This window comes from Colobus angolensis, unplaced genomic scaffold (genome assembly GCF_000951035.1).
Source record: "Colobus angolensis palliatus isolate OR3802 unplaced genomic scaffold, Cang.pa_1.0 Scaffold317, whole genome shotgun sequence".
Lineage (NCBI taxonomy): Eukaryota > Metazoa > Chordata > Mammalia > Primates > Cercopithecidae > Colobus > Colobus angolensis.
The window spans coordinates 209,498-225,360 of NW_012116455.1; the positions used below are offsets into that span (position 1 = coordinate 209,498).

General features: G+C 44.0%; 1 protein-coding gene across 1 annotated transcript; it reads right to left on the minus strand.

The window, feature by feature from the left end:
• Positions 1 to 1,172: 1,172 nt before the first annotated feature.
• Positions 1,173 to 7,678, minus strand: GJA8 (gap junction protein, alpha 8, 50kDa). Its single transcript, XM_011951246.1, has 2 exons — positions 7,635 to 7,678; positions 1,173 to 2,512 (listed from the first exon to the last, which is right to left on the minus strand). The coding sequence occupies exon 2, from the start codon at positions 2,499 to 2,501 to the stop codon at positions 1,185 to 1,187; it is 1,317 nt and encodes a 438-aa protein (XP_011806636.1). The 5' UTR covers positions 2,502 to 2,512; positions 7,635 to 7,678; the 3' UTR covers positions 1,173 to 1,184.
• Positions 7,679 to 15,863: the final 8,185 nt, after the last annotated feature.

Sequence of the window (15,863 nt, forward strand, 5' to 3'; positions counted from 1 at the left end):
ACTCTAGATATCTCCTGGACTGATGATTTAAACAAAACACTCCAAAGTAGTGAAATAAGGTTTGGGGGCCACTGAAACAAGTTGAGACCATAAATAATAAGACCAATTCCATACGAAAGCTGGGCTAATTAGCATAAGCTGATAATGCAAATTGGTGCCTCACAGGTTAAATGTGGCTTGCACATATTTAATTTGGCCTACATGTTGTATTTAAAATTTAGTTGCCAACATTAACAGTTTTGAAAATTTCAATTAAAATTTAGATTTCATGGGCCAGGCATGGTAGTGTACACCTGTAATCCCAGCATTATGGGAGGCTGAGGTGGGTGGATCACTTGAACCCAGGAGTTTGAGACCAGCCTAGGCAACATGGTGAAACCCCATCTCTACAAAAAATACAAAAATTAGCCAGGTGTGGTGGTGTGCACCTATAGTCCCAGCTACTTGTGAGGCTAAGGTGAGAGGATCACTTGAGCCTGGGAGGTTGAGGCTGCAGTGAGCTGAGATTGTGCCACTGCACCCCAGCCTGGGCAACAGAGAATCTGTCTAAAAAAAACAAAAAAAACAAAACGTTGGATTTCTGGCTTCCCTTGAAAAGTCGGAAAGACCACTTAACACTTCATGGTACTCATTGTCTGGAAGTGAGCAGCAGCTCCCCCTGCTCTCCAACTTCCACAGCCCCATTCTCTCCCTTGCATTAGAACAGGCCTGCCCTGCAACTTAAGTCACCTGTCTGTATTCTGCAGGCTTTTGAGTGTGGATCCCTGAAATATGGTCACATGGTATTTGCTTCAGAAACGTTGGGATGATAGATTCTGGCTTAGTGAGCTTGAGACAAGACTGGTAAAAGGCTATGAGGCAACCCCAATTCTGATTTAAGGGTTTCTATGGAGAAATGGGGATGAAAGAAGAGTATCCCATAGCTGTTGGGGTTGGAGGAAGGGGTCAGTCCTATGAGACTGGGGAACTTTAGTGAGTCGATGGGTTTATCTTGGTAGCCCTTATGTTGGATGTGGGAAAGGCTGTTTCCTAGTTGCTTGGCATGCACCGCCCCGCTGCAGTGCCTGTCCTATCAGGGGCCGGGGGGAGGGCAGGAGACAGAAGATTCAGATCATGTTGGCACCTTTTCTTTTCATCTTGCCCTATGTAAGATTGGGCGGTTTTTTTTTTCCTTTGGCATCACTTCATACGGTTAGATCGTCTGACCTGGCTCGGCTGCTGGCTTTGCTCAGCCTGCTTAGGGGTCTGGCATCATCTGTTGTCAGCTCCGGACAGAGTGAAGGCGTCTTCTCAGCTGGCAGCCCTTGCTTTGACACCTTCTCCGACTGCAGCTCTTCTTTTTCACCCTCCTTCCCCACTCCGGGGGTCTCTGCTTCCTCCCCCTCTGGCACAGCCACCTCCTCCTCCTCCGTGGTCAGCCTCTCTTCTTCCTGCTTCTTCTCTTCCACCTCGGGTTCGGCTCCCTCCTCTGCAGGCGGCCCCTCACCCTCCACTTCCTGCACCCCGACCTGAGCGTAGGAAGGCAGTGTCTCTTGGTAGCCCCGGGACAAGTCCTCCAGGGGTCCTGTGCTGATCTTCTCCTCGAACTGATTGAAAGGCTTGGCAGACAGTGGGCTGGTCTCCACCATCCCAACCTCGGTCAAGGGGAAATAGTGGGAAACTATTTTCTCTTCTTCTAGGAGCTGATAGCCCTTGGCTTTCTGGATGGAGGAGACAGCAATGGAGTGGAGGGATTTCTCAGGAATCTCCCCTAGGGGCTGTTCTACGGGCCTCCTGAAAGCAGACCGGATCCCCTTCAGGCCCAGGTGGCCCAACTCTATCACATTGAGGAAGAGGGACACTGAGGCCACAGACAACATGAACAGGATGAAGATGGTCTTCTCTGTGGGCCGGGACACAAAGCAGTCCACCACATTGGGGCAGGGCCACCGGCTGCAGCGGTACAGAGGCAGGATCCGGAACCCGTACAGGAAGTAGTGGCCCACGATGAAGCCCACTTCAAAGAGGGTCTTGAAGATGATGTGGCAAATGTAGGTCCTCAGCAGGGTCCCCTCCAGCCGGAACTTCTTGGTGCCTTTGCTGCCGCTGCTCTTCTTGAGGCTGCCCTGGTCCGGGCTGAGGGGCCCCCTCTCACCGCCGTTAGCTCCCGCCTGCTGGCCCAGCTCCTCTGCCTCGCGGCTTTTGCGCTTCTCCTCCATGCGGACGTAGTGTACGGCATGCCCCACGTACATCAGGGAAGGGGTGGAGACGAAGATGATCTGCAGCACCCAGAGGCGGATGTGGGAGATGGGAAAGGCCTCGTCGTAGCACACGTTCTCGCAGCCAGGCTGCTGGGTGTTGCACACGAAGTCGGATTGCTCATCCCCCCACACGAACTCCGCGGCCGTGCCAAGGATGAGGATCCGGAAGATGAAAAGCACGGTGAGCCAGACTCTGCCGATGACGGTGGAGTGCTCATTCACCTCCTCCAAGATGTTCCCCAGGAAACTCCAGTCGCCCATTTCTCACCCACCTGAAGAAATGAGGGAGAAGGCAAGAGCTGAGCGGCCGCAATGCAACCCTGAGTCAGTATCTGTTTTTGCTAACGCGGGGTACCTCTCCTTTCCAAGTTGCGGGAACAGTCAATGTGCAAACAGCGTCTATCCAGTGCTTCCTCTGTGCAGACTAGGACTAGGGAACAAAGGAGGCCCCAAAGAATCTGCTTCCATTCGCTTCCTCATCTGCGAAGTGGGTTTAATAATAATAATACCTATTCTCATTCACTTCACAAATGGTCTGAAAGCATCAGTGAGGCAATATCTGTATAATTCCTTAAACTCCACCAAAAATAAGGATTCATTGTTGACCATAAATAGAAATCCTTGGTTACATGGATTTAAATCAAGACCACACACTTATCTAAGTTTCGTGAGACATAATATTGAAGAATTACCTTATACTATGGGTGTCTGGGCTCCCAACAAAATTCTTGTATATATGAAATTTTCTGTGGCCATCTTGTGTTTGACTGTGTCAGAATATATAATGATCATATATTTGAAGGGAAGTGGAAGGGGATTAACATTTATTGAATATCAACTTTGGGAAAGAACTTTGACATTATATTATTTCATTTAACTTGATTCGGCTAGACTGTAATTTCCTTGAGGGCAGGAGTCACACCTATCTTATTTACTGCTGTGTACTCAATGCCTGACATACAGCCCAGCACACAGTGAGAACTTGGTAAGTATTTGTTAACTAACTTGATTCCAACAAAAAAGAAAACTGAAGGCCAGGCACAGTGGCTCATGCCTGTAATCCTAGAACTTTGGGAAGCTGAGGCAGGAGAATCACTTGAGCCCAGAAGATCAAGACTAGCCTGGGCAACACAGTGAAACCCCATCTCTACAAAAAACTTCAAAAATTAGCTGGGCTTGGTGGTGCATTCCTGTGTTTCCAGCTACTTGGAAGGCTGAGCCAAGAGGATTGCTTGAGCCTGGGAGGTCAAGGTTGCAGTGAACCCTGATTTGTGCCACTATACCCCATCCTGGGCAACAGAGAAAGACCGTCTCAAAGAAAAAAAAAAAAAAAAGAAAGGAAAAGAAAAAATAAATCTGAGGCTCAGAGAGGCTAAATATATTGTCCAAGATTAGACAGCTAAATAGCAGCAGTTCTGTTCGCTTGATCACAAAGGCTGAGTTCTTCCCACTACGCCATTGAGATAAACTGACTGCAATCAGAGCTACACAATTCTCTGACTTCTGTGCTCTTAATTTATGTTTCCTCTTCCCTAGGTTGAAATCTGGAAACCCTTATTAATAGCTTTACACATTGAGGGCAGTATATTTTTATTATTACTCTTTTAAATCCGAAGAACAGAGAGAATGCTTTGGGAAGGAATCATGTTACAGGATGAGGAAGGTCTTCTAGGACACTTTTAGTGTCCTACGGAATGAAAATGTTTCAGGGTCTGTAGTATATGGCTGTTTTAATAGAGTTAAAAATTTGCTCTATAGAAAAAATATCATTAAACATGATAGTATATAATGCCTCTAGCACAGCAATGGCTAATGGAAATGGCATTGAGCTGACAAGGCGCTGCTTGCAACTGGGTCATTTATCCAGTGCAAACCTGTAACCTATAAAGAATCATGAGCAAAACTTCCACCTCAATGGAGAACAGTTGTTCCTCCAGCTTGAACATCTCTAGAGTTGTAAAGTTTACTCATCACTGCCATCAGACCAGGGCAAGAGCCCATGTTAGAGGATCCTGCTCTGGGCTTCTTCTGGCCATGCCCCACGCTGTAGGACCAGGAACCCATGGGGCTAAAGGGATATGCCTACTGCTTTTTAATCACAGTGATATTTGTTAAACATGAAAGCCTATTTCCAACCTGTGATTTGGAGTCTGGCCAGACAGAACCTGGTGGCAGGATACTAATTGCAGGCATCTGCAAAGTCCAGCTTGTGCTGACAGGGCAGACACAATAGCTGTTTGCTGCTTCTTGTGGGAGAGCAGAAAGTGCTTCTCCTCTTGAGGCCTCATAAACTCCCAATCAGGCAGGGCATCCTACAGCAGCTTCTCTTCTCCTGAAGAGGTAACAGCAGCTGCGGCATCCCCAGTCATGGGTCTGGCATTGGGAAGAGTTCCTTGTAGGAATGGGTAATGGAGAGGGGGAGGGAACCAGCAGCTCGGAATCAGAACCAGCAACTCAGTCCCAGCCACATGTATCTATTTTTAACTCTTAAGACTATAGTTAAGTCTAGTACTTGCCCTGGTAAGAGCAGTAGTGGTTCCCATTGCCGTTTGGAAAACAGATGGGAAACATCACAATCAAGTAAGCAGCCCAAGCATAAAGCTCACCAGTGGCAGAGCCAGGAAAAAGTTCATTTCTTATCAAATAATTCATTCTAAAGTTTATGTTAAAACAGCAATTTCAATAACTTTACTTCTACAAGATTTGGTTAATAGCTTACTATCTTATTAATATCTTACTTAATCTTAACTATCTTGCTAATACTTATCCTCATTGATACATCAGTTCATTTTTGACAGCCTTACTTGTATTGTACCATACAAGTATGTGTATTTCACTCACATACCCACATGAATGTGTGTAATGAGCACATGCTCTCAGCCCTGTATGTTAACCAATCTTGTTTCCCTCCCTTTAGTATCAAAAGGTTCTGGAGGGCAGGAACCATTTTGGCCTCATCTTTTGTGAACCATCACAACACAGAACAAAGCTCTTCACAGAGTGGGAGTTCCACAGACAGCAGTGCATGGTTCTGATGGTAATCCTTCTGAAATCTGAAATTCTCAATCCCTAAATTCCTGTAATATGAGTACTAGAGACCAAGGAACTTCAGTCCTCTTGCTATAGCTAACAGCAGAAAAATTAAGAACTTGCAAAAAATGGTAAATAACAAAAAGAATAGTAAATTGATCCCCAACCAGCTGCTCTGAGATACAAAACTGCTTATTTTGTATGAGATCAAAGATATAAACTGGAAGGCCAACAATTCTTGACACAAGAGTCATGATACATGTTCATGACACAAGAAGTCGCTCCTGACCACCTCATTAGTAATTTTGAAACCAAAGCCAAACAAGCCGGTGTCTTTCTATACTCTAAGCCGCCATGCTAAGATTGTATTTTTAAAAAATGTCTAGTTATAAAGTTTCGTGTGATAACTGAAGGAGAGAAACTGTAATTTAGGACACAATCTTTCCAACCCCATGATGTTGAAACAGGCCTATTGTGCTGTTAAGGAGAGACACTTTAGAGGTGTGAAGGGGAATGTCTTGGTTTCCTGACCTCTAACAGTGAAAATCTAAAGGAAGTCAGAGCAGAGAAGCAAAGCATTCTATGGGAGCAGAGAGAAATCTGAACTGAAGGAAGAATATTTCTCTTCTCTTTTTCAGAGATAATTATCTGTTTTATTTTGCTTGTGAAAATTTAGTGAACAGACCTATTACAGATGGAAAATCAATGGATGGAGTTCAAGCTTCCAACCCCAGGGTGTCCATATATGGCCAGGAACATCCCACCAGAAAATGATGGCTAGAGGTAATTATTAAAATAACACCTTAATGTTTGGGTATCCTTGATCTAAGTTATATATTTTCATGTATCTTATTTCAGTCCTCATAACAAGCTGTGAACTAGGCCAGTGGTTCTCAGACTTAGATTTCACAGACTAGTATAATCACAACAAACTAGTGTGACCAACATAACGATGCCAACTCCTTATTTTGCCAATCAAGGACATAAAAATAAGAGTTATTGTCTGGGCGTGGTGATCATGCCTGTAATCCTAACACTATGGGAGGCTGAGGCAGGAGGATCACTTAAGATCAGGAGTTCAAGATCAGCCTGGCCAACATGGCAAAACCCCGTCTCTACTAAAAATCCAAAATTAGCTGGGCACAGTGGTGGGCACCTGTAATCCCAGCTACTTGGGAGGCTGAGGCAGGAGAATTGCTTGAACCCGGGAGGTGGAGGCTGCAGTGAGCCGAGATCATACCACTGCACTCCAGCCTGGGCAACACAGTGAGACTCTGTCTCAAAAAGAAAAAAAAAAGTTATTAAATCACTAACTACAACTACAGTCTGTTTTCATCATCATTTCATGAAAGGGGATTTTAACACTACAAAACCAGAGAGGACATAATTGACAAGCCTTTAAATTGAACACACTTAACTTGGTGAAACATTTACTACATCGTTAACTTCGTCATTGTCACATTTTGGTCACAGGCTGTGTGTCATCTTGGGCTAGAACTGACAGACCCTCAGGTGGATGTCTGAGAACCAGTGAATTTGGCATTATCAATCCCCAGACAGAAAGACAGGCTGGGAGGTTAAATGAGTCTCCAAGATGGGGCTTAGCCAGTGAGGGCAGAGCTAGGATGTGAGCCCTGGTCTTCCAGATCTAAGCCCATTATAGCATAGCCCTCCTCTGGTTTTGAAGAGGCAGGATAACACATATACATCCATTAATAAGTTCTCCAGAGCATTCAATGGCCACTTACCACTCCAGTTAGTAACCGAGTGGAAATGTGCCTCTCTTCTTGTTTCTAGAACAGCCACTAGCCAGCAGTTCTCATAGACAGACAACAGAACCTACTCCTAGGAAGAATTTTATGGTCCTTAGCCAGATCCATTCCTGTGCTCCATTAAATGCTCCAACATGGAAAATGCTGAGCACGAAGCCTTCGCTACCCCCACAGCATTCAATAATTATGACTATTATTCCTATTGTAGAATTGAGTGAAAAAGGCACAGAACTTTTTCATAAATATCAAATACTTGGTTTAGGTCCCTGTGGATTCCTGTAGACGTGTTGATTCATTCTGAAAAATGAAAAGAGCTTAAGAAGTCAAATTGTAGTTTGAGTTTGGACACCTCTGTTTCCCTATCCTCCCGATTATTCCAGCATTCCTCTTCCTTCCAAACCTCTGCCAGTTCTTAGGTCAACTTGAAGAGGGTTTTCAGAGTTGGAGTGTAAGCCCAGCCATCCCAGCCCAAGACTGAATCTTATTGGCAACATTTTTCCTTTTGGAGAAGCCTATATATGGCCCTTAGATTAGGCTGAGAAAGAACAATTGGGGGAAGATTACAAACTAATATCACTTAAGGAAAACTTGCCAATATGAGGAGTGTCCCACGGAGAAATATGTGCTGTCTTTCTCTCTTGGCGCTCAGCAGCAAAATGGCAACTTTCGTCTCTTTCCTTTGCTGCCTAAAAGCCCACCTCCCACTTCTCTACCCCGCCCCTACTGTGCTGCACGACTGAGCAGATATGACTGGATTGGCCCTGATGGGTAGGTTTTACTGTCCAGCAATATTTTAAGCTCCCAGCCAGACAGCTTTTATGAAGGGAGGGATGTTTGGGAAACAATGGGAGTGAGAGAATGGGAGAGTTGTGTTGGGCACTGAGGGGAGGAGGATGGGAAAGCTGATGTGTGAAAGCTTAGATGGGGCTTCTGTGCCTCCCAAAGTTTCTTTTAGCAGCAGACTGGGCCTGTACATCGGTAAACCTTTGGCGTCTCTCCAGAGCACTTGAGCCTAAGGGCATTTTCCCAAGGCCTGATCATCAGCTTGGAGAATCTTAATGATGTAGGGACAGTAAGTGGTCACCTGTGTGCATCCCTCTGGCCTGAGTCGGACCGAGAGTGGTTGGTCCTTTCCAAAGGACCATATTTCATCCTTTACTGGTGGTTTGCTCTTGTCTCTCAAAGCCTTCAGCAGAATGGTGGATATTAGAGGCCGGGAAGGGTAGTAGTGGGGGAAGAAAGGATGGGGCACATGTTGCTAATAGATTCAAAAGCACAGCTAGATAGGGGGAAATGGGTTCTGGTGGTCTGCAGTGCTATAGGGTGAATATGGTTAACATTAATTAATTAATTAATTTATTATTTTTATTATTTGTGTGTATGTGTGAGACAGAGTCTCGCTCTGTCACCCAGGTTGGAGTGCAATGGCAAGATCTTAGCTCACTGCAACTTCCACCTCCCAGGTTCAAGTTATTCTCCTGCCATAGCCTCCTGAGTAGCTGGGATGACAGACGCCCACTACCAAGCCCAGCTAATTTTTTTTTCTTTTTTTTTTTTGGTATTTTTAGTAGAGATGGGGTTTCACCATGTTGGCCAGGCTGCTCTTAAACTCCTGATCTCAGGTGATCTGCCCGCCTTGGCCTCCCCAAGAGCTGGGATTACAGGCGTGAGCCACCGTGCCAGGCTGTTAACTATTTTATTGTATAATCTCAAAAAGCTAGAGGAGAGGATTTTGATTATCCCCAACAGAAAGAAATGCTAAATGTTTGAGATGCTGAATATGCTAATTATCCTGATTTGATCATTACACATTGTAAACATGTATTGAAATATCACTCTGTATCACATAAATATGTACAATTATTATATGTCAACTAAAAATAAAAGGAAAAAAGGTTTCTAAAAAGATCAAAACAATAAAAAAGAAACATAAACAAATCTTCAGCAGGGTGGTATCCCTCTTTGAAATGAGCCTTAACACTCCAAATAATTCTGTTGCCATTTGTCATAGTAATAGCATTTCTCACCATGTTTCACTCATAATTACAAATACTTTCGAGTGGCGGAAGTTGAATCAATGTCAGCTAACATTTTTAGACTTTAGTGCCTTCATCTGTTAAATGGGGATATGATGGTTTTGCTCACCAGGAGGCTCCTGGATTAAATTGTAATGTGGCTTAATGAGGAATGATGCTTGGGAAGCCAGCTTGGAGGGCATGGACACATGCTCTCTGAGGTCCACTCCCTTCCCATCATCTGGGACTGACTATTGTCAGTATAAAAAATGGTTATTTTGACTACATTTCCAAACCAAAAATAGGGGCATTTCATCCTACAATTTTATTGGTGAAAACAATGGAGCAAAAATAGCTGAAACTTACATTGTTTTATGAAGTCTGCAATGTATGATCACTAAATTGAAGACAACTTTGAGGGTAAACTAGACAAACAAAATCTAAGCACTTGCTTCCTCACCCCACCCACCTTTCCTGTCCTTTCTGGTGTCATGGACATATTGCATTTTGATGGGGGCGGTTTGAAAGAGGATGGTACCAATGTGTGTGAGTTCCCAATTCCATTTTAAATAAAATGGTCACTAGCCCAAAACCTTGTTTACTTTAGACGTCTGATTTCTTTTGAACTCCCAAGTTTGAGGGCCCACACTGACTGGGACAATGCCCTCTAGGAAATCCTTCAGTTAAAAATAGATCGTCAAGGCTGATCCCTGCAATATCAATGAGGCAAGAAGTCAGAGGATGAAGGGAAGAAATCCAATCATTCTTTCTTTGGCAATATTCAGTACATGCTGATTCCTGAAGCTTGCGCCCTCCCTGAGATAGTCCTATGAAGAGACGAGAATCTACAAAGCTTCTCTTCAAAATGAAGTTCTCGGCCGGGCGCGGTGGCTCAAGCCTGTAATCCCAGCACTTTGGGAGGCCGAGACGGGTGGATCACGAGGTCAGGAGATCGAGACCATCCTGGCGAACACGGTGAAACCCCGTCTCTACTAAAAAATACAAAAAACTAGCTGGGCAAGGTGGCGGGCGCCTGTAGTCCCAGCTACTCGGAAGGCTGAGGCAGGAGAATGGCGTGAATCTGGGAGGCGGAGTTTGCAGTGAGCTGAGATCCAGCCACTGCGCTCCAGCCTGGGCGACAGAGCCAGACTCCGTCTCAAAAACAAAAACAAAACAAAACAAAATAAATAAATAAAAATAAAAATAATATATATATAAAAAAGAAGTTCTCCCTATCCAAGGCTTCCCAGTCCAACTTGGCTAGTGTGGTGGATGGTGTCATCGCTCGTCATCATTTTGTGAGAGATGGTAGTAGAGGATGCGTTTGAATCCGGAAAAACAGGGCTGTCAACAAGGCTCTGAACCAGTTACAGTCTCTCAGATTTAGACAAATTTAGCTTTTCTTTTTTTTTTTTTTTTTTGAGACAGAGTCTCGCTCTGTCACCCAGGCTGGAGTGCTGTGGCTGGATCTCAGCTCACTGCAAGCTCCGCCTCCCGGGTTCACGCCATTCTCCTGCCTCAGCCTCCCGGGTAGCTGGGACTACAGGCGCCGCCGCCTCGCCCGGCTAGTTTTTTGCAGTTTTTAGTAGACGGGGTTTCACCGTGTTCGCCAGGATGGTCTCGATCTCCTGACCTCGTGATCCGCCCGTCTCGGCCTCCCAAAGTGCTGGGATTACAGGCTTGAGCCACCGCGCCCGGCCAAATTTAGCTTTTCAATTTAGCACTTTCTTTGTTTTCTTACTCTGTTAACATAGAAGATACTCCTCTACTCGTAGTACCCAATTGATTGAATTATCTTTGTTGTTGGTTCTTCTGTTTGTAGCTGGGAAGTCCTTGAAACTATAAACACTCAATCGTGTATATCTTGGAGAAAGTTTTGAAAGAGATGGGGAAAGAGGCTCATCTTAGCTACCATTGAGAGATGACTTGTCTATTCCTACCAGGAATCACTTTCTCAGGTCTTTCAGAGGGATGTCTTCCCAGGGTGTCTGTATTGCCTTATTTGATATAAATAAATAAATGTCTAGAATAGGAGACATAACCACATACAAATGTAAATTCCAATTTTATGTTCTGTAATCATATAGACTAATAATTTAGATTATTGACATTTTGGATAATCTAATGGTGGCATTCTCCTACAGGGTTTGTCCTTTCTTTCTCTTTCTTTCTCTCTGTCTCTCTCACTTTCTCTCTTTTTCTTTCTTTTCTATTTTGTCACCCAGGCTGGAGGGCAGTGGCCTGATATTGGCTCACCGCAACCTCCACCTCTGGGCTCAAGCAATCCTCCCACCTCAGCCCCCCGAGTAGCTGGAACTACAGGCACAGGCTCCACGCCCACCTAATTTTTGTATTTTTTGTAGAGATGGGGTTTTGCCATATTACCCAGGCTGGTCTCGAACTCCTGAGCTCAAGCAGTCTGCCCACCTCAGCCTCCCAAAGTGCTGGGACTACGGCCATAAGCCACTGCACCTGGCCCAGGGTGCATTTCAAAAGCAATGAGGCAGTTCTGTGTGGAAAGCCTGTGGAATTTGCCATTGGAAGACCTGGCTTTGAGTGTGGCTCATCTGCTTCCTATGTGTGGGTGACTTATTCAGACTTTCTGAGCCTCAGTTTTCTCATCTGTGAAATAGAGATAATAATCACTGCCTTTCTTGCTTTGTGAAAACAGATGGTGGCTGCTAATCTAACCTATGTGATGCTGTGAATGCCTTGTTGGTTATATTTGCTGTGATCTGAGTGTGGCTGTGTCCTGTGCCCCAGGGCCGTGGGTTGGTTTGTTTCTAAGTACATTTTGACCAAGGTTACACACTCCCCCACTTCCACAGGGAAAAACGTCAGAACTGGGAAAGACTGGAGGAGATCATTGGCCCCAGCTCTTATTTTATAGATGAGGAAACTGAGGCTAGAGTGGAAATGAGGAGAATCTGGTCCACCCCATTACGCTGAATCTTGGGCCTAACCTTGGGCTGGGAGCCTCCATCTTGTGGGAAACCGAACAGTGAAGAGGTTAACGCCAGGTTCTGGGGTTAGATCGTCTCAGCTTCACCACTAACTAGCCAGCTGCCTGACCTTGCCTAAATGACTTTCCTGGTTTCAGCCTCAGTTTTCTCTTGTGAAAAATGGTGAACAGTGTCTGCCTCAAAGAGTTGTAGTGATTAAATGAAACTGTGTGTGTGAAACTGAGTCCAATACTTGGCATAGTAAGCACTTGATAGATAGTAACTGCTATCACCATTGTTAGGAAGAAGGTTTGGATACCACCAGAGAGAGAGACCAAGGGTATTTTGCTTCACCTGCAGAGAGATCAATACTTGCTTTTTTGCTCTGTTTGTGCCACCTGGAGAGGGTCAGGAGGCAGGCCATTCCCTCTCTTTTCCTCCTCCCTGGCCAGTTTGGTTGGGAGCCAGAAATTCTTCTTCATCACAACCATTTGGCTGAGGTTCAAGGGCTCCCGTGCCCTGAGGGGCAAAGGGTGTGTTGGAAGGGGGATCTGGGGGGACTTTCACTCGAGAGAGGATTTCCAGCACAGACGAGTTGTCAGGGCAAGGCAGGGCTCTCTATTGATAGGAGCAGCTCATGCATGAGAGCAGATTGTGCCAGTTCTATAGAGCACGACCCCTCGGCCCAGGCTTCTCCTGCTAACAAAGTTATCTTTCCCAATCTGCTTAGGCAGAAGGGGGATACACTTCCTGTCCTTGTGCTGAGCACACAGAACAGGCAGGACCTAGGCCAGGGGACTGGGTCTGGCTCTCCACATTCCCCGCAGTTTCTCCCCTCCCTTAACTAAAAGTCTTGGGTTCTTTCAGCTGCCCCATCACCTTGGACAGAATTACCACAGGCTGCAGAAACTGGCCACTGGCCATGGGTAAAACCAGGGAGTGTCCTGGAATTCTTGATGCCTGAGAAGTTTCAGAGAGAACGCCAGAGGAAGCATCTCCAGAACTAGGGGTAGGGAAAGAGTCTGCCGCAGCCTGAAATTCACTGGGCTGGGGGCAGTTGTTGATGCTTTAAGTCTGAGGGTCTCAAAGTGTGCTCCCCGACACCAGCAGGATCGGCATCACCTGGGAACTTGTTAGAACTGTGTACTCCCAAGCCCTACCCCAGATCTCCTGAATCGGAAACTCTGAGGGCAAGATCAGCAAGCTGGTTTAACAAGTCCCCCAGGTGATTCTAATGCATGCTACAATTTTAGAACCACTGATCTAGGAAGCTGCAGCTACTAGAATTGTTCATCCTGGCCCTGGTGCCCAGAGCTTTTGTATTATAACCCTCCCCGACAACACACTGCACTTCTTGACACCCTGCCACCAAGATAGGGCCCTAAAAACATTTCTTTGGGTCCACCTAAAAAAAAAAAAATCATTGTAAAATGTTCACTGCAGTCTCCCAGCTGCCATATGAGTCCAGCCTACTTATACAATATCATAAATGAGAAAGGGAGAAAATATTTTGTACCCACATGGTGTTTGCATCAAGACTGAGGGGTAGGCACTTGTATCTTTATTTCATGGAGATGCAGTGAGCTTAAGTAATTAGCTCACAGTTGCAGAAAGAAAGGGGCAGGGCCAGGACTGGGACCAGATCTGCTTGATTCCAGAACCCATGTTTGCTCTGGGCTGCCCATGTTGTCTCCTTTAATTATAAGATTTGGTTCTGCAGTGCTGACTTTTCAGAGCATCTGGGGTCTCCGGTCTTTGTGCTAATTAGTTAATATTTAGTATATTTAAAAAAACTTCTTTTTGTTATATAAAACCAACGTAGCTGCAAATATTTTCTAAATAGACTAATTCACTTTGCACATATCCATATATTTAATAAAACTACAAATGTATGGCACAAATATCTGCACATTGGGGAAAAAGCTAACAATATAGAGGCATGTAGGGTAAAAAGTAAAGGCCTCGGCCCGGTGCAGTGGCTCACACCTGTAATCCCAGCACTTTGGGAGGCCGAGGCAGGCGGATCACCTGAGGTCAGGAGTTCGAGACCAGCCTGGCCAACATGGTGAAACCCCATCTCTACTAAAAATACAAAAATTAGCCGGGCATTGTGGCGGACACCTGTCATCTCAGCTACTCGGGAGGCTGAGGCAGGAGAATCACTTGAACCTGGGAAGTGGATGTTGCAGTGAGCTGAATTCGTGCCACTGCACTCCAGCCTGGGTGACAAAGCGAGACTCTATCTCCAAAAAAAAAAAAAAAAAAGTAGAGGCCTCTCCTTGCCCTCTTCTTCCTATCCTACCATCACTGTGACCATGCCTAACAGTTTGATATATGTCTTTCTAGATGCTTTTTCGATGCATATATGTATGTAAATGTCAATGAGATCACTGCATTGCATATTAATGTGTGACTTGCCTTTTTCCCTTAATATATATTGGTGATCTTTGTGGTGCATGTAGATCAACCTCATCCTTTTAATGTCTGTAATAGTATTCCACGAGAAGGACATTCTGTACATTTATTGGTCTGTTCTCTATTGAAGGACACTTAGATTGCTTTTTTTTCCTGTCACACTATTTTTTTAAGTAATAACATCCTTATGAAATATTTTGAGCACGTGTAGGAATATTTCAGGAGAATGTAGAGGTAGAAATGATTGTTCAAAAGTGGTAAAATTTAAAAATTGATAGGTACTACCAATTGCTCTCAAACACACTGTACCATACTACACTCATATAGCTGTCAAGGGAGCACTTCGTTAAGTATTCTTACCATTACTAGCTATTGTCCAGCTTCACATTTTTTACAATGGGATGAGCAGAAAGTATCTTGTTATTTTAATTTGTGTGTGTGTGGTTTTTTTTTTTTTTTTTTGATTTCTAGAGATGGGGCGTGACTCCTCATGTTTACTAGCTATTTGCCTTTCTTTTTTTCTGAATGGCCTGATTTTTTTTTTTTTTGATTTCTAGAATATGAAATTTTAATTCCTAGAATATGAAAACGGTTTTTAAACAAAATATTTATTTGCACAAGAAATAAAACAAAGGACATAATTGGATTATCTATGACAGTTTTCTAGCACTATTTGAAAAATCTGGAATCTAACTTATCTTATCCAATGTTCTTCAGTTTGCCTCAGTTCCTTCTTATCTGCTTTCAGTTATCACCTTACCATTTAAAATCACAGGTGACATAAATAGGACTTGTGTATCAATATCTTTTGTTATAGTTTTCAAATTCAATGGCCTAAAGTTCTGCAAATATAATGTTTTTGTTCCTTCTCAGGTAACTGGAAACAGTATATACACTTTTCTAAAAATCATATATTTGGTCATTCTTTGATTGAATTCATAATCAAATAATATGTCTAATATCTTAGGTAAAGACACTTGTTAAGTGCTTAGGACTTGAAAGACGAAAGGAATTGAACCTTTATGAGCATAAACATGTATAGTTGATTTTTTTTGTTGATGTTACATGGTCTGTTTTATAAACAAAAATTTAAAAATGACATTTTTATAAAGTGAGCAGGAATAAGTAGATAATTTAATCATGCTCACTTTTTCCCCAGGAATTTATAATCTAGAGAGGAAAATGGGCACCTGAACAACATTTACAGGATAATGTAACAAATGCTCAAATGCAGACATGCATAGGTAGGTCCTATGGGGACACACACAAGAACATAGTTCTCCCTGGTAATCAAAATGGCTTCACAGAGTAGACCATGGGTACAGAGTTATATTTATGAAAGCTACCTGCAATGAGATCATGGAATCAGATCCCAAAAAAACTCCTAAGATCTTACATAATAATCTTAAAGGCGAGTTTAATAAAATAAAGATACAGTTCTAGTTCCAC